This window comes from Camponotus floridanus, unplaced genomic scaffold (genome assembly GCF_003227725.1).
Source record: "Camponotus floridanus strain SB8 unplaced genomic scaffold, Cflo_v7.5 scaffold40, whole genome shotgun sequence".
NCBI lineage: Eukaryota > Metazoa > Arthropoda > Insecta > Hymenoptera > Formicidae > Camponotus > Camponotus floridanus.
Window position 1 is genome coordinate 744,855 of NW_020229548.1, and position 23,081 is coordinate 767,935.

At 35.9% G+C, this 23,081-nt stretch overlaps 1 protein-coding gene across 2 annotated transcripts in view; it reads right to left on the minus strand.

The window, feature by feature from the left end:
• Positions 1–240: 240 nt before the first annotated feature.
• LOC105254105 overlaps positions 241–23,081 on the minus strand; it is a 279,413-nt gene continuing 256,572 nt past the window's right edge. For both annotated transcript variants that reach the window (XM_020028387.2, XM_020028388.2), the window contains 4 exons: positions 8,948–9,895; positions 7,534–7,785; positions 5,535–5,622; positions 241–3,032 (listed from right to left, as the gene is read on the minus strand). In XM_020028387.2, coding sequence (XP_019883946.2) covers positions 2,963–3,032; positions 5,535–5,622; positions 7,534–7,785; positions 8,948–9,895 — 1,358 coding nt within the window. In that variant the 3' untranslated portion in view covers positions 241–2,962. The remainder of the gene's footprint in view (positions 3,033–5,534; positions 5,623–7,533; positions 7,786–8,947; positions 9,896–23,081) is intronic.

A 23,081-nucleotide genomic window follows, 5' to 3' on the forward strand; every position in this document is an offset into this window, starting at 1 on the left:
CGAAAGTTAAAACAAAAAAGTTTCGGAAAACTTTTAAATCAAATATTGCAAAAACAGATAATTAAAAGTTAATTTGAAACTTAATAAGAAATAAAGGAAAATTAAAAATGAGAGGAAGTGAGTTTAAAGATGCCAATTATTAAAAAAATTAAGATCAAAGAAATTTATAAATCACAGATTTACATAAAATATGTACGACACAAAACTTGAAACATAAAATAATATTCTTATCCAAATATTATTCTATTAAACGTGCGTTTTATTTACACACTTCAAAAATAGCGCATTTTCCCTGAATTTAATTTAATTTAGTTTAATTTAATTTAATTTTCTATTTTCATCATGTTCCATGCTGTTATCAAAGTAACAAATCCATTTAATAAAGAACAAAATCGATATTCAAATTATTCGTTTGCGACGAAACCAATTTCATCGTGACTCGGTGGCTGAGAAATCTCGCATCCGAAATCTCAAAGAATAACAGTTCGGCGTCAGCGATCTCAAGAATGAGAACGTAATCCACAGAGTAGTGCGAGGAGTAATATAGTGCGCGCGCGGAGTACTTGTACCGACACGGAAGTAATCCGATAATCCCATTAGACGAGCTTCCATAAAATCGTTAATCGTCTCGGTACGCCGCGCCGCCGGCCCGTACGGCTAAACGTGATGCTCTAATCCCTGTTCGGTATTCACATCGGTTTCGAAGCCACATCCGCACTGCGGTGAAATCAACCGCGTGCAGTGCGTTCGCGAAAAGTGCGTCTTAACATCATTTTGGAGATTGTGCACCGATTCATCACTGACAGCGCTTCTGTCAAAAGAGATTCAGATCAGCTGTTAAGGATAATTTTCATTTCTCTAAATAAAGCCGACGCTTCGAAAAAGAGTTTTAAAAATTTAATGTTTTTATGTCTTTAGCAGATATATTGCGAGTTCAAATTCGACGATGAATAATAAGAAATAAAATAAAATAAAATAATTAGTCTTATAAATCAGAATTTAACAGTTTCTTTGAAGATTTAACTTTTTAAATTGACTTATTTTGTGATGTGTGGAATCACTTATTTTTCCGAGATATTTCGAGTCAGATATTTTGTCACCGTAAATTTCGTTACTATAGAAAATTCATTGAGTACATACAAATAAAATAAAATAAATGCGGTGCGGCGAATTTCCTTGCGCGATATGATCGATAGAAATTTTCTGCCGGAGGTTGTCTAATCTATCGAAAACAATAACAAGCGAGAAAAATATTTTTGTATCCTATTAGTGATTCCATTAGCGGAATGCTCGCGTACGATATTAGGATACGCAATGCAAATTAGGATTAAATGCATCAGGACAATTGCACCAATCTCATTAAATGATATGCATAATGTTTAATAAGAGAAAAAAAGAAAGAAAGGAAAAAGAGGAAAAGAGAGAGGAGAAGCGAGAAGGAAAGAGTGAGAGAGAAAGAGAGTGACGCGAGCGGAAGCGGTCAGTTAGCAATAATGTTTGCAAGTGCTCTGATAATTATCGAATCTCTCGATATTTGCATCGAGCAAATCGAAAATAATAGAATATTCGAACATTCGTTCGAGTGCCGGTTACGATCTCGCGTGACTTCCGTATTCGATCGTTCTCATCATCGAAAATTTTATTCGTGATTGCGAAACATGGTGTAAAATATTCACAAGTTTCCTTTCACATGTGTGTGTATCAGTGTATCAAATTTTTTACTAACTCAATGATACAAATATACACACACATATGTCATTTATTAATAAACTTTTCTTTTCTGCGAGAACATTTTAAATTAAAATGATTCCTTAAAAAATAATAAAATGCAATTTATGGACGAATTGTTCAAAAAGCGTGTGTTTTCAAACGTAAACTGCAAGATGGCGGAAGTTAAAAAGCAAAGTAATGCGCGCGTAGCAATGTTTAAATAGCAATTTTTATTCTTTGATATCGCTAGTCCGTTCCACTTTTTGTTCGTGTCAGCTTCGGCTAATCTGATTATTGCGTGCATTCTGTAGCTTTGCGTAAAGCGGAAATTGCGAAAGCGAATAGAAATAAATGGAAAAATATATATAAACACTTTGAAAAATATTTGTACACTCGGTTCTATTCCGTTGCAATAAGTGAGATAATGAAACAAAAAATCGCGAGATTTGAAATCTCGGATATTAAGTTTATACGAAATAATTTTAACAATACTCGAAAGGAAAATAAACAGTTACTGTTTTAACTAAAATATATCGGGTATTAAATAATTGGAAACCTATCCTTTCTGTTCCGGTTGATGGCATAAGTTGTGCATTTTAATTCAGCACTTCAATCCACACTATGTAACAATCCCTTAAATTAAATCCCTTAATTCTAAAAATTTTCTATGTCGGAAGCCTTCGGAACATGCGGAATACAAATCTTTGCGTGGTTTCTCAAATTGGAATATCGGATATAGCACTCTAATTCATGATCTTTTTCTTAAACAGGCACAGAAAATATATATTAAAGTTCAAAAAATTTCGACATTAATTTTTCCTAGTTCTTGAAAAAAAAAATGTGAATTAAATTATTACTGTATCGAGTTATTTTCACCGATAGTCGCACACTCCTCCGACAGACCTCGCGCTTCGTTGTCAGACACGAGACTGAAGACCGGACTTTGTCGGAATTGTACATGCGTGATTCATAACCGCGGGGCATCTAGATCAGATCTGATTGCTGTTCACAATGAGCTTATTATCCCCTAAGAAGCTAGAGAAATCTTAACAACTAGGTCCGATCTTAACTACTTCATATACGCTATATATATGTGTGTGTGTGTACGCTGCGCTCATAGGTACAGTATGGCTCCTAATGTGATAACCGCTAAAGTGTCCTAAGTAGCCTAAATCCTACCTGTCGATGAAAAATGACTCGCTCGTGGCGCGAGTCATTCTCGTTTTTCTGTGCGCACTGACGGTAATAATCTTCACGGTGCGTACCTGGAGATACCTGTTGAACGAAAGTTGATCGATCCTTCTCTTCTGAGAACCCTGATCCTGAAACGGAGATAGTGTTGCCCGATGAAGCGCATTATCCGAGAAAATTCTTGAGTAAGCGTGAAATAACATGTGCTAATTAATACCTATTCTGACGATCGATTGAGAGCAAGGGCGAGATGACGCAAATAATGTAACGCGATTATCGCGATAAAAGTTTTTGTGAACGTTATCACACATGTTATACGAGAGATCGGAACGGGAGAAAAGAAGAGATAATTAAAAGCGGATATAAATGAATGATGCGTGATTGACGCGATGACAGATCTCTCATCGCTGTATTCGTTGGATTTCGCTTCTCAAGAATCAATCTCGTTGACGTCACTGATTGATTAAATCAAATCCGACGGAAGTAGTTGTAAGTGGCGTAAAAACTACATACAACGTTATTGAAAAAGTGCTAAAATAGCGATTGGCTTTTTCCTATGGTTCGCTCTTTTTTTTTTCACACCCCCTCTCTTCTCTTTCTCTTTTCATTCTCACTCTCATTCACTCGCTCTCTTTTTCCTTCTCTCTTTCGTACATGTATACATTTTATCTCTCACTCACGCTTTCTCCCTGCTGTCTCTTTCTAACTTCCTCTTTGTTTTTCTTCCTACATATCTTGTCACTCGCGCGCGATTACGGCTTAATTATTACAAAGATGGTTGTACAATAATATAATATAGACTCTGTATTAGTTACAATAATATCGTAGCGTTCCTACACGTCATATCCGGCCTTTATCTGTTGTCATTAATCGCGAAAATGTGGAACTAATAACCGAGTTCCTTCTTGAAATTAACATCTTCACGCTTGAGAAAGCGTGAAGATGTTAAGCTTCTTTCTACGAGCACATCTTCCTCGTTATCACCATTTTCTCGAGCGTGCTGCTGCCGCATATATGTGTCTGCGTGTGTATATCTTTGTATATATGTTCGTGTATCTTTATTGCTTATTGCTTAACATTAATGTTTACGTCAAATGGATCGCCGAAGAAATGTCACTCGCACGCATCATCGTCACGATTAAGCTAATGCTTTTAAGAAACAAAGAAATTCGCGTCGATCACCATGCATTTAACGTTAAAGACATTGCATGCGATCTTTATTCTCGACGAATGGAACTTAGAATTATAGACGGGACCGCCATTTGCATTGCGCCTAACGAGATGCTAATCTCCACTTATCGCAGAAAGACGCATTACAGCGTGCGATTTCTCGGCGGCTCCTCTCGACGGATGAATAACGAAAAATGTGGTGAGCCGGGAGCCCCCGAGATAGAATACCAATATTCGAAAATTGAGTTTCATCTCGTTTAATAATCCTTCGAGTCTCCACCCTCGAGAAAATCACCCTTTCGATGAAATAATATTACACATTTTTACTCCTATCGATCAAAAGATTTTTTATCGTGCCGATATTTTAAGGATTATTATTCTTATCTATTTTTTCCTATTTATCACTTTTAATTGGAGAAAAAATTTTTTTTCCGCTCTCACTCGGTTGATTCATTCTTGAAGGACTAGCGACTCACCGGCCATCATTTTTCCTTCATCCCCTTGCGGCGTTATTTCGTGAGGACATGCAAGAGTCCACTCGATCCATCGGAGGATGCTCACCGCGAATATTACATGTAATTTATCGATATAATTATTACGCGTATCGTCAATTAGTCGGTATTTATTGAGAGGGTACATGCCCGAGAATGAGCAAAGAAATGAGCGTTCGCCCGGCGAAGAAAATATTTACCGTGTAGGTGCTCCTTCTTCGCCTTTTTGCACTTGTCGAGACTATAGTCTTTTCATGTATATAGTCCTCCCTTTTTCTACGTTTTAAAAAGTAACTCTATCGTATTTTTCGGTTAGAAACGATAGGACTTCAAAATGATCGATCCTACGAAGTCCTTCATTCTCAATCTTCAATCGAGATTCGCGATATCGATCTCGTGATATGGTCTAACCATAAAAATTGCTTAATAATTTCGTTAATTTATTCGTCCAATCTTAGTGCCTACGCGCCATGTCCAGTAAAAAAACCTATTTGTTAAGGAAAACTCGCGCTCAAGCTTTTCTCTTTTCGATCACGCACTAAGTCCGTTGGAATTTCAACTAATTTTCACTGATTTCTTGGGCTCTTCCTCAATTCTCCGTCATTTCGCGATCCATTGTATTCTCCTTTTTCCATCACTGTTTACCCATTTTGTTTTCGTCAACAACGCGAGAATGTCACTTCGAACGCGAGTTTCTCTCGACAGCTAAAAACTAACAAGAGCCACGAATACGATTGCATAAACCGATCAATGGCTTCGTCTTTCCCGCATTTTTCTCATTCACAGCTTGAAATCGCACTCTTTGTCCTTTTTCTTATAGATTGATCCAAGCGTTCGATCAATTGACTGTCGCATCGCATTTCATGGATCACTATATCGCAAATATCTTTAACGATCACTGAGTGTTCGATACCACTTGAATTCGATTTTTAACTGATTTGAATTAATTGTCGCGCTTTCGATTAGAATCACCTGAATATTGCAACAGCCACCATCAGCAGAGCGATCGTCAGGTATGTCGATCGGCTGATTTGCCCGCCATTTGTTTCCATGCATTGACCTGGAACGATAGTGACGAATATTTACTACCATACGGTGTGTATAATTTCGTGTGCAAGAAAAAAAACGATATATATCTAATCGCAATTAAGCAGCAATCACTTTTTTTATTTTGTGTTACTCAGTTAATTAGCAGTAGCATTTTTCATACTTGAAAAATGCATATTTACAAGTACATATTAAATACTTTGTCCTTAAAAATATGTATTGAGTGTAAAATTAAACATATAATTATTCTACATAAAACTGATTTAAAAATCTAGGCTTATAGAAAGTTTTAAAAAAATATTGTAAATAAAATTATTCTCTCTAGAATTTTATTAAAACCAATCATCTATAAATTTTATTAAAATCAATCATCTATCTAATATTATCTTTTTAAATTAACATAATTTTCTTTAATTTTGATCAGCGTAAATTTTGCAATACGATTTAAATGTTTAAGAAACGTTTCGTTTGCCAAATTAAATTGAAATCAAGGAACCGCTAGTAACATGAATAACGTAATATTAAGATAATATATCTATCATATTTAATCATTATTTCGCGATTATATATGAGATAGCCCTAAGTCTAGCGACGCATAATTCAGCGTTTATCAACGCGCTGTCGCAGTCTATTTGTCACAGAGAGCTACACGAATGTCGCGCTAAATTATATACGCGGCTGTCACGCACCCTCTCGCGACGAGATTTCGTGCGACGCAACGGATGACAATCGCTGACTCTGCGATTTCGATTGGATGGCGCAGCCTCCATGTCACGAGCAAGTTATTGGAGTACGCGTTTTGCGAGAGAACGTTTTGCGGAAAATTTCGTCGCGCCTTCCCGGTCGGGCATAGTCGCGATAAGTTTGCAAAATAAATTCTCAATTTTAAGAGGATATCGTCTTGTGTCATATGTTTGGGGATATTGAGTTTTGTACAATATTTGATACATATTCGAAAACTTGTGTTTTGCACATTCTCATACATTATTTCTACTTTCCGATTCATGTATTAAAATAAATTTTAAATAAAGAGGAAAGTTTTTTCTTATCAAATCGAACAATATAAAATATTTTTTTTATTTTTTCATTGTATATACAAGAAGCAATTTTATTTTCTAACGACATTCTCCAGGTGCTAATATTAAATTTGTATTTCAGTAATCCACATAATTAAAAAAAATCTTATAAACAGAATTTTTAAAATAAACTTTGTATTATTTTTCTAGTAATCGATTTCTTATATTGCCGGTATCCAAGATAACCGATAAAAGGATATTATAAAATTTGAGATTATTGCACATACATTTCTAACGTAATAAATTTTGAATACATATCGCACAGAAAAAAAGGACATTCTTATTTTGAAAATATATTGAGCTTTAACATGGAAAATCTTGAAATGAAATTATATCGCGTTAATTTAAGAAAATAATTGTTTGAATAATTGCTTACTTGAATGAAGCCATTTTATATAGTTCAATCGAGAAACATACATTCTCATGATTTAAGATTTAATTGTCTTGAATGGAAAAGAAACGATGTTAGATAGAAAATAACATTTTTAAATCAAAGATTATAATTTTCTTAAAGTAGAATTAAATAATTATATATTCTCGAGACAATTACAATATTAAAATAAGACGATAATATTGTTAAAATTTAAAATTATTAAATTCTTCTAAGAAGATTAGAAATTGTTGCGTATATACGAAACAATGAACGCGTTACTTTAAGTATATAAGTACATATTTAAGTATATAAATATAATTTAAGTATATAAGTATATATTTTGATTTGACACTTCTTTTTTTTCTGTGCGCGCTCGTATATATTCGTCCTCGGTATTCTCGCTTGGATTAACGCTAATCCGGGATGAAATGCGCAACGACGGAAAGTGAGAGGGTTGACGAAGGTTGCCACTTACCGGTGCTGGTAGCGTTGAAGGCCAACATCGGCGTGGGCGGCGGGATGCCCCTCTGACACGCTATGGGACTAGCAGTCAAACTGACAACTCCGCCGCTCTCTTTGTACATGAAGCACAGTCTACGGCTGTTTCTGTAGGGCTGCGCTCTATTGTTGCTCTCGCTGTTCGACCACGCTGTTCTGCGCGCCAACGGGGTGGCGATCACGAACTGCGTGCCCTCGGCGTCAAACCATCTACCGTGGCAAGAGTAGGCTGGAAGGCAAAGAGAGAGAGAGCACGAGGCTGCTAGAGTGATCTTCGTATAGAAGGGAAGAGAGGGTTTGATTTGAGAAAGTTTCGGGATAATAACGCCCGGGCGTCTCGACGGCCGTTACCCTTCGAGTGCCATTATTCCCCCGAAATAAACTTCGAAGCGATGTCGAGGGTCGAGAGAATATCTACAGGCCCGAGAAGTCTATATGGAACGTCGGAGGAGGAAAGTGAACGTGGCTCGTGGTTCTTTTAAATATTTCGAGCTTAACATAACGAAGGAGGGCGACCTCGAATACTATTTCAATCATGCTAATTGAAGTTGCGACATTATCGTGATTGATAAACGGCACACGAGATGTAAGTTTCTCACCCTATATGTCGTCTTAAATATCAATTTTAACGCGGAAAGACTCGAATTCGTTATATTGTCTCTATATATTTTCGTAAGCGCAATAAATGTATTGTCTTTGTTGAGAGATTTATCGCTAACATTTACTTAATTAATATTAACTATGTAAATTCTGTTTATGCCTATATAAATATGATGGACAGTTCTTATCTCTTTGTAAAGACAAGGGATGAGTGTCAATCTTTTCTTCTAATATTAAAAAAAGCCAGCAGAAGTAAACACATCGCTTATCTATGCGAATAACTATTAAGCTCATCAATCACATTTTCTATAAATATTCAATCGATGTTAACAAAATTGCGAGAAAAAGGTAGCTGTATAATATTACTTGAAAAATGATATACATTTGCAAACTTTTCAATATATAGAATATTTCAGTTTCACGCAATCTTACAAATCTTTTGAATTTACGATCTTTCTGCTCAATCTGGAATTTTAATTTTTTCTTAAGGACAGAGTACTAAAGAGTAACAGTTTATGTGTAATTTAAAAAAATATTGTTCAGAAAATAAATAATACAGAAAAGTTCGAAAAAATAATCTGATTTTTCTCCAAGATTCTTGCCAGAATAAAAAATCGGCTTTAACCAACGTTTCTCTAACGTTAAAAAGTCGCTCTTTAGTTGTGTCGAATTCTCAAGATGCCTTGAAAAAATAATCCTACCTCACGGTATAGTGCTTTCGCTCAAGGGGCAAGTACGGCATAAGGCTCTCAGTCTGATGCGGTAAAGAGGAAGAAAAGGCAGATAATTACCGGTGATAGCGTCGACGCAGTCACTTTGAAACTCCATCCTGTCTGCTGTGGAGCAGCCCACGGTTAAGGTCGTCACCTCGGAGCTGCACCTCGAGTCATCTTCGTTCCTCTTCTCCCTTCTCTCCGGAACGCTCTCGTCTCTTTCGCGTTCCTCAAGCTCCCTCTTCATCCTCAGAAGATCCCTGTAGGTCATATAACCTTTGTCGGTCGGACTATCCGACGCGGATCTCTTTCGTGGCGGATTTTCGACCTCCAGATAATCCCCGAAATAATCGTCCTGCACCTGAAGTGAGCTGGGGCTCCAAGGGTCTTCCACGACCCAGAAACGTCCGATCGTATCCGTTCCATCGTTCGACCGGAAGTCTTCTATCGGATATCTTCTTGATCTGTTCTCCTTATCTTTCGAGTTTATCTCGTCCTTGATTTCTCTACCTTCGTTGCTGACCTTCGCGTATTCAGCCTCTTGCGAAACGTGTTTCTCGAAGCGACTGACAGCGCGTGATCTTCTCGTCTTGGAGCGCAAGCTCTCCGTGATACGTTGCTCCGAGTGATCGCCTGACCTTCTGACCTTCGAGCGCAGGGCACGCTCTTGCAAATCTCGGAAGGTATCCTCCAGCTCGGATCTTCTCGATGAGGTGGCGATTTCCTCCAGGCTGTAGTCTTTGTGACCCCGATTGCCGCGATTCGAACGCGCCCGTCGACCCATTCTTTCATGGATCAAATACTCGTTGTTGGCCCGTCTCTTCTCCACCTCGTAATCCAACTTGCGGCTCCGCCGATCCTCGTTCCTTTCTTGAGCGTGTCGCACTTTTTCACCGTCGTGACGGATGGGTAAGGACCCTTGCTGGTGTTGGCTTCTGCGACTCTCGCGCGTATTCCGTGTCCTATTCACGTCTGTCACCGTGAACTTACCCAAGTACGGACAGGTACGCGGTTCCGGAGAACTCGCTGCAATAAGAAACAAACTCGTATGTTACTAAGCGTCGGAATCTTTCCTCTTTTGGAAGAAACACGAACTAAAAGAAATCCCGAGAAATAAAGATTTTAAAAATACACATTGTATAAATCACGTAATCAGCTGATAGAGTTCAAATTATTAATATTTATAATTAATTTTATTTATTATTAATATTTCTTTCTTTATTTATTATTAATAATTTTAATTTGTATAAGAAACACGAACTAAAAGAAATCCCGAGAAATAAATATTTTAAAAATGGCTAATGTGTTTTATACGTACATACATATTACATAAATCACATAATCAGCTGATAGTGTTCAAATTATTAATATTTGTAATTAGTTTTATTTATTACTAATATTTCTTTATTTATTTATTATTAATAATTCTAATTTGTATATCTTGAATTTAATTGTACCAAATGCGTTAAAAAAATAATTATGTATAACAAGTAACAAATTTTTACAAATTTAAATTTGAATTGAAGAATAAATAATTATTCTGATCACATGATATCCAAAGTGATACACACAAACTGTAGTTAGAAAATAAAAATAAGAACAAATTTACAATATAGTGTTAATGATGTAAATAATATCGCAATTCTTTTATTTGATATATTAATATAATATTTTTATATAACTCGCGGTACAATTGTATTTTATATTTACAATAAAGTAGTTTAACGTGTGAGATATGTAAATAGTAAAACATGACGATAAAATAAATGTATAAAAATATAAAAAACATTTATCGTAGATGCAAACTTTTTATCAAATACCAGTGAACGACTAGTGGAATTTTGTATGGATAATATAAAACTATAAAAAAATGCGCATGATATATATGACATATGTGCGTAACGGTATTATTATTATTATTATTTTATTAAAAGTTTATACGAATAGAAATACTAATAGATGCAAATGGCATTGTGGATAAAAAGAGTCGCTGTAAATTAATGATCTTATCTACGAAAGTAAAATACCGATATGCCCGTAATTTCTATGGCCTAAGAAGAAACTTTGAAGTTGAGTCTTAAACGGAATTTTAAATGTCGTAACTTTAAAAGTTGGGACAAGAAGCTCGGCGAAGGTTATCGATTCCTGCTAATGATACTTTCTTGTTAGTGAGAAAGTACGGTATATTTAACCTGAGAGAAAAAAAGTTCTGAAAAGAGCTGCGGATATCCGACTCTATATTCGCATAATCATATTATATCTCATGTATTTTAAAATAGTTGAAAATATTATAACATGTAATAGTTCGAAATTTTTATAGAACTTATGCTAGTCACTTTTCCGGAGCAGTTAAATTGAAGTAGTTACATAATTTGTGTATGTAGTTCACATAAAGATATATACATAAAGAGTAAGCATTATTCTTCTCTAAAATCTTTCATGAAATTATGTATTAAATTTTTAAAACCATCATAAATTTATGCACTATTAGAGTGATTATTAAAATTTTTTAAATTTATATATATTCACTGATATTCCTCTTCTTCTCTTTTTATATATTTTTCTCATTATGGACATACAATATGGGACATAAATATCACGCCAATCATGCGCAAACAAGAGAAATGCATTGTGGTCTTAATGAAAGCTCGTTAGATCATAGAAAAGGAGAAAAAAGCCAAGAATCTCTGGGAGATCCAAGAAAACAGCGGAAGACGGCGAATGGCTATAACGAGAGAGCGTAAATCGACCATAGGCAGGCACAATGCGAACTCTAATGAGACAAATCTGATGACGCACCCTCGAGCCAAGGGTGGCACCCTTAGGCTCCCTCCCTTAGCTCGGTGAGCTGTGCATTATCGTTTTATCTCGATACCGAGCTTTCGAAACTTGTAGACTAACGATGGCGAGAGTTTTGCCCGCTCTCTTTTACATTTTACGTATACAATACGTGCTTCGGATTAATTGAAAGCACGCGATACACGATGTTGACGAAAAAAGAGAAGAAAAAAAAGCATATTGATTATCCTGTAGGGAAAATACAGCGAAAGACTTAATTGCTATTTAACGTCGAAAGAGTTGAAAAAGCTCGAGCAAAGGGATTCGGAAAATTTACATATACTTGCTCTTAATTAGAAAGTAAGATTCGATTATAAAAGTAATGGGATTTCACTTTCTAATTAAGTCTGAGAAAGATCCGCTTTAACAATGATACTATTTTATTTTTATTTGTAATTTAATTGTATTGGAAAACACGAAAATATCTAGAGAGAATTCAGTGAACGGAAAATTCAGATTAATTATTTATTAAAGATTGATTTAATTCTTATGTTTTTTTCCTCAAAGGGATAAAAATATCGTTTTCATTTTCACGCTGATGTTTCATTTTGCATTCGTGAATTTTATAAGTCAAATCTGAAGGCAGTTTGCGACGATATCGCAAAAATCTCGTTATTTTTACGGTTAATTAGACACGATTTTACAGCAACGCAAAAGCGATGTTCGGTCTCGGCAAAAGAGACTTGATTTTTCCGACTCGTTAAGCGATTCCCGGTACGAAGGACCTGCCTAAAAGGACGGTACGCTAAGGGCGAGTGGCTCTCGGGAAATGGAAGCTGGGAGTCAGTCCCTTTGGTCCATCTCGATTCCTCTGCTCGATCGAACGTGAGTCACGAATTATGCTGATACATATATTGTTGCTTTCGTTTATCAGAATCGTTTATCATAAATTTCTCGGTAATAAAAGATTTATAGTTTACATATTGTTTTTTAATTTGCGAGCTTAACTTGGCAGATTATGTATAATAATATTGATAATAACATTATATAAATAATGATAACGATAAAAATGTTATTCCGATATATTATAATTCGTCAAGGTAGTACTGTAGCGAATACATTATTCATACGATAGCTTTCTATTATAATATTAATATTTTGCATAAAATTGATCCGCTTTTACGACACGTTGTCGGAGTAACAATGTGTCGTAAATTAGAAATATACATGTATAGGGGAACATATCATTCCTTATCTCAATGTACTAATCTATTCAGAAAATCACGCAACAATCTAGTTTCATAGGTGTCTTTAGAGATAATAGCTATGGACTAAACTTTATGTCCATATTTGTAGAAACATGACACTTACAGTTTTATTATATCAAAAAAGAAATTTAATAAAGATTTATTTAATTTTATATACATTATATTACAAACCGTTAAAAATATATATGCGATAGATTAACATATTTTTATTAATGAAAGAGATGAATTTTTACATGCGTTCTTATCTGAATGTATTAAAAAAAAATTAATCCCCGATAATTGTATTTTTGCACGTTTCAAACACAAATCACGCTGTTGCAAACGTCATCGCAAACGATATACGAGACTTATATCCCGCGGCGCAAATACTTATTGGTAACGAGTCGCGCTCTCGATAATCGATAACAACCCGCAAGCGTTAAATTACTCGGCGCAGCTTTCCAACTCAGGCTAACTTGAAGTGAACTAGCTATCCGATCTGCTTTCGGAATTAAGAAAATCACGGAATTAATCACGACAATTACCTGTATTGTCTTGGCAGCCAAGGAAGGATCAGGTTCACGACCTCGCTTGCGTTTCCTTAGCAGGCCTTGTTAAATTTACACGATATCGTAACTTGAGCAAGATGACAGAAATGAAATCAAAGTAGTTTCGAAACATTGCGGATACTTACGTACCATTTCGACCTTTTATATCACGTAAATTTGTATTTTTAAAAATGTTAACGATTTAGTTGTCGAATTCTGATTAAAAAATTAAAAACTTATGTATAATTTTCTTCACTTATAATTAATTAAGGATGCTTTGTACAATCCCAGCAAAAAGTAGCTGAAAATCAATATTGACGAATATATCCACTTTTGATGTATTTTGAGTATGAGAAATTGCGTGGAATATTATAATTTGATCTTAGCTACAATGCAGAAATGTATTTTTTAATATTTATTGCGTTTTTATTGAAATATTCCGAATTTTGTTAATCGAAATGATTAACTTTTGCCAGAGAATTTCGCCTTGTGACAGATACATGGCTAACTTCATTGAATTATATTTAATATCTTTTTAACCAGTTGGTACTTGTATAATATTATTTGACTAAATATTTCCTCTGTATCCAAACTTTTGCAAATTTTAAACAAATTCTGAATATTATTTCCATGTATTTTTGTCATTTGAATCGACGTGATTATACGTTTCTCATAAGAACACATGTTAATTCGATGCAAATTAAAATCCTTATAACTTGTGAACGCTTTAGTGAATCGATTTAAAAATTGTACTAAAGATTCTAAACCTATGTAAGGACATTCTGTACAATTTTCATTAAATTCTCAATATTTTGAAAGTAGGTACGAAACATCTTTAAATTAATCGGAAATAATTTCATTCTTTTAGAACATTTACATATTTAAAAGAATATTTCATTTCATGATTTATGTAATTCGCGAAAAAATTTCTAAAACAAAATAAATTAGATTTATTTAGAATCCATTTAATGAATTGTTCGAGGATTGAGGGTCGAGTGGAGAGCTTAAAATTGACTAAATTATGATAATAAAGCGCATTTTTATTATCTATTAATCTGAAATAATTAATTTATTATCTATTAATCTGAAATAATTTCATTCTTGTAGAACATTTATTTAAAAGAATATTTCATTTCATGATTCATGTAATTCGCGAAAAAATTGCTAAAACAAAATAAATTAGATTTATTTAGAATCCATTTAATGATGAATTGTTCGAGGATTGAGAGTCGAGAGCTTAAAATTGACTAGATTATGATAATAAAGCGCATTTGTATTATCTGAAGAGAAGACGATGTAATAAGAAGTTAATTGCGAGTCCGTCATAACATTAACTTCCTGCCTATCCTGATGTCTTGTTAGAGAGCTAGTTTTGATCTAAAAGCCCCGTAGGCGAACCGATATCGATTAGTCACCGCGGCATTATCCTGTCACATCGAGCGAATCCGCGTCATTCCCTGGCGAAGCGTGCTTCTTGACACGGCAGTTCCAAGTTTTTAATTAATCGGTCGAGTGCTGTGCCTCCCTCGATTTTGCTCTGCCATCCCTGCCTCGCTGCGTAGACCCTTTTCAGGAAACGAAACGCCCTAACGATCGATCTCTAGGACGAGGGAAACGGATCGGAAATTCGCCCCGTTATCGCGTGCTTCGTTTGCCTCGTTCATATCTCCTCGATGTGTTCGTGAGAGTTTCATTCGTTTTGCATCATCATGCGGCAACGAGAATGACGTAACCGCGTGAATTCTCGTAATCGTGTAAATCCCGTGTATATTTAACACTTGACTCTTAATTGGAGACTATGTTTTTGGTTGTTTTCTTTTCAAGTAACAATAAAAAACCGTAAACTATTGTATTGAATTTTCGTTGCGCTTCTTCATTCAAACTTCTTCAAAATGTACTTTTTTTTTTTTTTTTTTTAAATTGCGAACCGCGAATTTTCTTCATATCAAGATGACTAAAGCTTCTTATGCAGGAACGAATGTCTGCTGAGCTAAGTCTCATATCTCATTATACTTCGGGAGGGTTGAGTCGCGCGTGCTTTGCTTATCGTCGTCGAAAGTTAAATCGAATGTATCGAATGAGCGAAAGTTTGTAAATAAGAAAACAAGCCGCACTCGTCTTCTTCCGATAGCGCGCATTTTTCTTTAGCAAGATAGATGTGCCGATACGTTACGTACTTTTAGCTGACGATTTACATTCGTGAGTTTCCGCGATAATACTTTTATCTAGGCGGGGCGGATTAAAGAGGAAAGTGATAAAAGAGGGCGCCAATTATTCTTCGAGGAGCGAGATCGGCCGACGCGCTCTCTTTGTTTCGTTCGCCAGGAAATGACGCCTCGATTCTCGCCAAAGCGATAAATTTCCAGCGGAAATAACTTTTGGCAGGGTAGATGGCGGCGAGGGAATACACGGTAAAAAGGAGGACAGGAAGAAGGGGGAAGGCGAAAGGGTAAACGAGATCCTTCTCGAAACAACCGCGCGCGTTTATTTTCGTTTGGAAAAAAAGCAGATCGGAAGATTCGAGGGGTCGGTTTGCGTTATTCGATAAATTATGGTTGTATTTATAAAATAAATCATCCGATCGTCCTCTCAAAATGGATCCAAGACAATTCCAAGAAATATCGTCACATTGAAATACGTTAAGCGGATTATTTCATGAAATAATAACCGATATATATTTAATATTAAAGCAGAAAAGTATGAATATTTGAATTGATGAATTAAAAATAACCCTCTCTCTTTCCCGGTATAATTTTAATTAACTTATGACAGGCGAGAGATTTTACATTAATTATTAATTCGTAAGATATGGATTAATTAATATGAAATAAGACTTGAGCCACAACTTTCATTTAATTTTAATTATATGATTATTAGAATTATTTAAACTATTTTATATCATGGAAAAAATTATTAAGATTTAACTTTGATATCGTGAGCATAAATCGCTCCTCTATTTTTCATTTAAAATTGTACATTTATAGAACTGTTTTATAAAACACGTATATTTATAGAACTATTTTATTGGAACTATATAGCCAAATTTACATTAAATTAAATCGTTAAACACGACAATATAATTTCCGCCTCACTTAGTGTCAATTAAAGTTTAAATTAATTAATCAATCACTCATAAATAGATATCCTTAATTTATCTCCAATTTCCAAATCCGTATGTTCAATTGCGAAACTGTTTCATATGTTTGAAAAAGAAATTAAACTTTAATTTTAATATTTATAAAATTTATTATTTGCTATTTATTATTTTCGACAATATTATCGTTGAAGTCTGTTATTGGAAAATTGATTCTTCTAACATCACATGAGTGTATTAAGTAGGAAAATCGCAAAATGCAACACGACTGAATTTAATTAATTAATCAATCATATCCAACGCTCTTGATTTAGCTCGTACACTTAAATTACAATATATCGTTTCATTATCCCGTTTATTATCGCCTATACTTTCACCAATAGAATAGAAAGAGAGAAGGAGGAAGGGAGGGAAAGAGAGAGAGAGAGAGAGATTTCATCGAGGTTCTCGAGCTACGAAATACAACAAAAATCTCTTCGTGTAGCTATGCGGAAAAATGATTCATCAATTCCGTGCAACGCTATTCTCTACAAATATAAACGTCGAGTAGCAATTCGAAAATATTTTCCGTTTGCCGACAACGAAATTTTATCGAAGTGAAACGCACGCGTCTCTGCGAGTAAACACGGATGACAACCGGTGTAATTAAACCTGAGTGCAGGACGTCGATCGTTACTGGCTTGATTATTATTGGCCGGACAACATTTCGACCTGATTCCGTCCAATGCTGGCCGCCGACATAATTTTGTGTCGCGAATATTAAACCGTTAGGTATAACCGTGTGGTCGCTTCGCCCTCGTTGAAATATCCCGCAAAATTCATCGAACTAATCGAAATACCTGTGTCACCCGTGTACCTCGTTAGAAACTGGAATAAACAGGAGGTTGCGGTAAACGCGGAAGGGGACGAGCGCTACGAGTTAATAGCAACCTTGTCGCGTTAACGATTAATATATCCCGGTAAATATGCAAAATATATATGTGTATGTTTCTTTAATCCTAAAAAGAATAAAATTAAAAAGAAAAAGAAAATTTAAACGTCACATACATGTCATTAAAATGTATAAAAACTGGAAATATGCACCGATAATTTTAAATTCCAGTATTTCTCAATACTTTTTATTGCAAAATCATTTTACGACATTTTTAACACACAATTAAAATTTAATTATTATAAAAATAATGCTGGAAAAATGATTTATTGAAGCCTCTTTCAGCGCAGTCTTGCCTCAAATTTAACAATTTTGAAATTGAATTAGGCACTAAATTTATTGGATTTAAGAGTCAGTGTTTTAAACGCTGCAGCGAGTTGATGAAAAGGAACGTACCGTTTTTCATTAATTCCGGCTTTTATTAAATTTCACCGAGTGCACGAATTTCTCATTGAACGCGTGAAAGCACTCTTTTGAAGGATAAAATTATTTTCATAATATGATACATATTTCGAACGCGGTGCAATAATAAGCTGACTTGGCCAATTCATGTTTTTCACGATATGATTTTATTAATTGTATCGAAAGAGCGAGTGTCCTTTCATTAATTAATGCAGTCCGATGCAATATTATGATTTAAAATATTACGCCATATATATATATGTATAATATATGTATGTAGCGATTGCCAATACTCGCCATTTATTATTCCAGCTACAATATATTGACGCGACTTAATTAATTCGCAGTGGCTCGATCATTCGTTACGCGTAGCACAAAGTAGACATCAATTAGTAGACTGGCATCGGTGCAATCAACAAGATACTCAACGAAAACAATGTTTCTTTTTGGTAGCGCAGTTTTCCTTTTTGTTACGCTCGACTCTCTCATTCTTTTCCTTCCTCGTTTTTCCGGAGGATAAACGCGCGTACGGCTTCTTTCGTTTAATCTGAACGTACTTGTACTGCGATTTAAAATGATCAAAGTACCGTTGTAAGAAACAACGTTGCCTCGTAATAAAAGTTTCATGAAGCCGAACGAACCGGAGGAAATCTGAAGTGCCGGAGGAAAAACAAGAAAGCGGAGAAACGGAACGGACATAATAGAGAAATAAAGAGAACCGTCCAGGATAGATCGGTGGTGTATTATAAAATACCGGGATGTGCGGGGAGATACGCGGCGGAGGAGAGCCGCGATCTCGAGGATCTCGAGGATCTCGAAGAAATCAAAAAAGTCGATCGCGAGTCTCTCGAACGATTTAAGTCGGATTTATCCGCCCGAAATTTTAGTAACCGACCGCCGTCGCAGCCATTTTCTCGTCTCTCTCTTTCCTACTTAATTATCGCTATTCCGAGGCAGTTTCTGAATTAGCTTCCGATTATTCCGGCTGCTCTTTGCTAATTGTGAGCGCAACTTTGCCAGCGGACCGAGAAGAATCGTTCCCGAGCGGAACAGTCGCGCTAGATCATGAACTTACCGAAACTTTCGGTGAAGAAGGAGTGTATCGGAGAACTACGTGCGGCAAGTTGCGGTTATAGTTTCGAGCGGAACGGGATTCATTAAAACTGGACAAAAGGATGGGGGAAGAGAGTAAACATGGTATCTGCCGGCGCAGTCTATTAATCTGTGACAAGTTCAGGATTCGAAATGCTTTACGTGCAGCATTAATTTAAAAAAAAAATTGAACCAACATATACGTTATACATTAGAAATTATATGAGTCATAAATCTATGAAAATCTTGTTCTCGGGTCGAATAAAGCACCTTGCAGTTGTGAATTATTTTTTCACTATTTTAAAACGAATTTTTCCTTAACAAAAATATTAATCATATTTACTGGAATTTTTCAGTATTTTAAATCGTAAATCTAAAGCAAAATTTATAGGAAATAATAAAAATACATACAACTAACTACTACTAACAACAAATAAAAAATAATAAAAATACATACAACTAACTACTACTAACAACATATATATATATATATATATATATATATATATATATATTGAGTTAATAAAATATAAAATATTCTGAAATTTTGAAAGAGAGATAAATACCGGAATTTCATTAATTTTTATTAATTTTTCTCTTTCTTTTAAAATTAAAAAATTCAATAACATATCGCTCTCAATAAAACATCTATTTATAAATATTTCACGAATAATTATAATTTTCTATGAAATTTGGAAAGAAATTTTTAAAACTGTTATCGGTTTAGAAATTCTCGTAAAATAAAATTATTTTTTTTTCCTCCTATGATTGCATTTTTCTTTCGAACGATGCGATATCTTCAGCCACCGCTAAAATCATCAATGGACACGCGATGCAACGATAATATAGCAAGAAAGGGATCCTACACAGAGGGGAGATTCTACGACCCGCACCGTTAGCTCATAGCCGAGTAAAGTTCACCAAGGAGAGAAAGCTCGAAGAGGATCTGAGGGGGGGTGGACGTCGAGGGGGTTGTAACAGAGTCAGGTGACCCGTGTCAAGTTCAAAGACACGAATGCTAACCCCGTCACCGTTTATTCCGCGTTCGTGAAAGGCCGCCGCCGTCAGAGAAAGAGAGAGAGAAAGAGAGAGAGAGAGAGAGAGAGAGAGAGAGAGAGAGAGAGAGAGAGAGAGAGAGAGGCAGCTATAGAGATCCCCTGATCGAACCACCGTAAAAACGCCGGGCTCCTTCGACGCAGAAATTATTTCTTCGCGACTTTAATCCTGCTTTCCGGCTGTTAGACGCTACGACTTTGCGCGCGCGCCTCTTTACGCTTCTCGAAGTTCTCTCGATCCGAGAGAGGAAAATTTTCATGGTTCCTTACCTTCGTGCGCGCATCTCTTTTTCCTCACATTACGCCGATACTTTCGATGCCGTGCTTCCCAATCCGACGACTCCGAGGAATCGAAACATCCATATACATATCCATTCATTTGACGGCCGTCGATGTCGCTCTCCGCGCGAGCTTTTCCATAATCGCGTTTCCCATTATCCACTCTCCGTACCGGATAGCTTTTTATAGCCGACGCCTCGGAACTCGCGCCGACTTCTGCATTAACGAATGCATTAAGGATTATCGGCACGACACAATAATCGCGTTAGCCTGCCGTCCGTATTTATACACGGCGGCGCGTTGCGTACGTATATTTTCGCAGATTTGATTTTCTACTTCTATAACGGACGATACCCCGCGGGAACGGTGGCGGAACGGCGAAGTTTAATGAGATTAAGCGTGAAAAACGAGCGTCCATTGTATAATGCATATCGTGGCGATATTCGCCGAACGCGATTTCTCTCTCTCTCTCTCTCTTTCCCTCTTCGTTCTCTCAATTCGCAATTTAATATCTCACGAAAGTAAGAGACGACTGTCACCCTTCTCCTCCTCCTACCGTCTTTTTCTGCCGTTCCTTCTCTTTTTTTCTGTGCGAAAAGCAAACCGACGCTCCCAAGGGACGTCTACCGGCGCTCGAGCTTCTTTTCTCGCGTCTCCCCCTCAATGTCGACAATGTCGCGAGACCGAGAACTTTTCCATTCTGATGAACTCACGTATCCGTCCGTCGCCTCCCTTGAAATGCCCGCGATGAATGAATACGCATTATGCGTTGTGCGTAAAATTGCTCTCCTAAAGATATCATTAGCGACCGGCATTGTGTCAAGTTCTGCCGCATCGGAATAACGAAACTAATTTGAATTTCGATTCTACAAAGATTAAAGTATTATCTCTATTGAAATATATAAAAGTTTGAAAATTATATATTATCGTCTTGATGATTTTTGTTAAGGAAAAATAAATATCGAGACAAAAGATTAACGTTTATAAAATTTAATGAATATTTTAAAGTCGTCATTTTTTAGATTAGATTGAATTGGACAAATTTCTATCAATATTTATGATAATAACACATCTTTGATTAATTACGAGAAAAAATAGGAGCGCAATCTTATTATACGAACAATAAAATAACAAATAATTGTTGAATATAGAGAATATAATAATTTTAAAATACGTTATGTTAACAAAAATTTGTTCCAAAAGGGAATTTCTGCTTTTTTACAGAGATGGCGAATGACAAATCTATTCGTTTCGCATAACTTTACTGCGGTTACAATGTTAGCAGGTCGCTCGAACTTTATACAGAGAAACAATGGACTCTGAAACAAGCGCGATACGAGTTCGCCTTTCTCCCTTTTTGCTAAAAAAATGAAAAAGATGAAAAAAGGATGAAACAAAAAAGAAAAACGGATGTCGCTGTGTCGACGAAAGTCAGAACGACAAATAATTCGTCGGAACGATCAAGCGCGGCGCCCGATAGAAATTCAATTCCCCAAGGGCGGCAACGCGTAAAAATGGCGCGTCCAACGAGATGGAATTTTTGGCACGCGTTTTTTTTCATACTTCATTGTGCCGGGCATTCTTTCTCTCTTTTCCCAGTTTCTCTTTGTCCGGCCTCGTGCCGCGTTTTCTCTCAGGCCCGGTTAGATCGGTTCGTTATGCGGCTACAGAGTTTTCCGTCCCCATTGAGTTTTCAACGGACCAATGTCCTACCAATAGCAGCGTGGAAAAAAACGTCGGAGGCAAATTAATTCGCGTGTTTGTGTCCTCGAGGATCGGCTCTAAAGACCTCTGGTCTTTGTTTTTTTGCTTTCTTTTTTCAATAATTCTATCAATTTTTCCCTTTTCGACAATCTTCCGTCCGCACCGGCATTTTTATATTTGACTCAATTATTTTGCGTCATCCGGCGCACACTGCAGCCCGCTATTAAATTTCGATTGAGATTTGCTTAATAATTTTATCGTCTTCCCTCACATAATTCCAATTTTATCTTTCTCTCTCTTTCTCCTTCTCTTTCTCATTTACTTTTAACATTTCCCTACGCTTGGTGAGTAAAAATTACGAATTTCTGTTCTGCAGTTGAAAACGAAGATGGATGTTTGCTGATAAATTTATCTCTAACTGATATTTTCATGAAAAATATTACTGAAACGTAACAAAGAAGGATGACTTTTCATGAAACAATGGATATAACTCTTTAAAGAACTCATCCATAAAAATTTTCGTGAACTTTTCCACTGACAGGATAATCAACTTATTGCGGCCTAGGATATTAATATGCATTTTTAACAAATAAAATCGCTCCCGTTGTTATAGTGAGCATCTCAAAAATTTTTTCTTTTCGCTTCAATTTAAATTGAAACAGCGATAATCAATAGAAACGATATTTTTAGGTCAATAATTTTGACAATCTAAAAGAAAAGAGAAAATATAATTCTCAATCAATAAAAAATGCTACAATAATCACACAGACTTTTTAACGACTACGTGAGCTGAAATGTTATAAGCGTGCAAGGATTGTAACTAGGAGAGGCTTCAAAAGCGAAACGTGGTCTATTCACCGTGAACAGGGATGCGATCCTCCCTCTGAAAAGTTTTAATGGACGCTTCACTGTTCACCGAAAGTAGTTTAATTTTATCGGCAATACCAATTATGCATTCTGAGCATATGAATTACGCGTGCTCGGCGAGCGTAGGCGTGTAATATATATTACTTGAACTTTCTACCGCAATAACGATGCTTTATGCACCGCTTTTCGAATCATGTTCGTTATACAAGTTATTC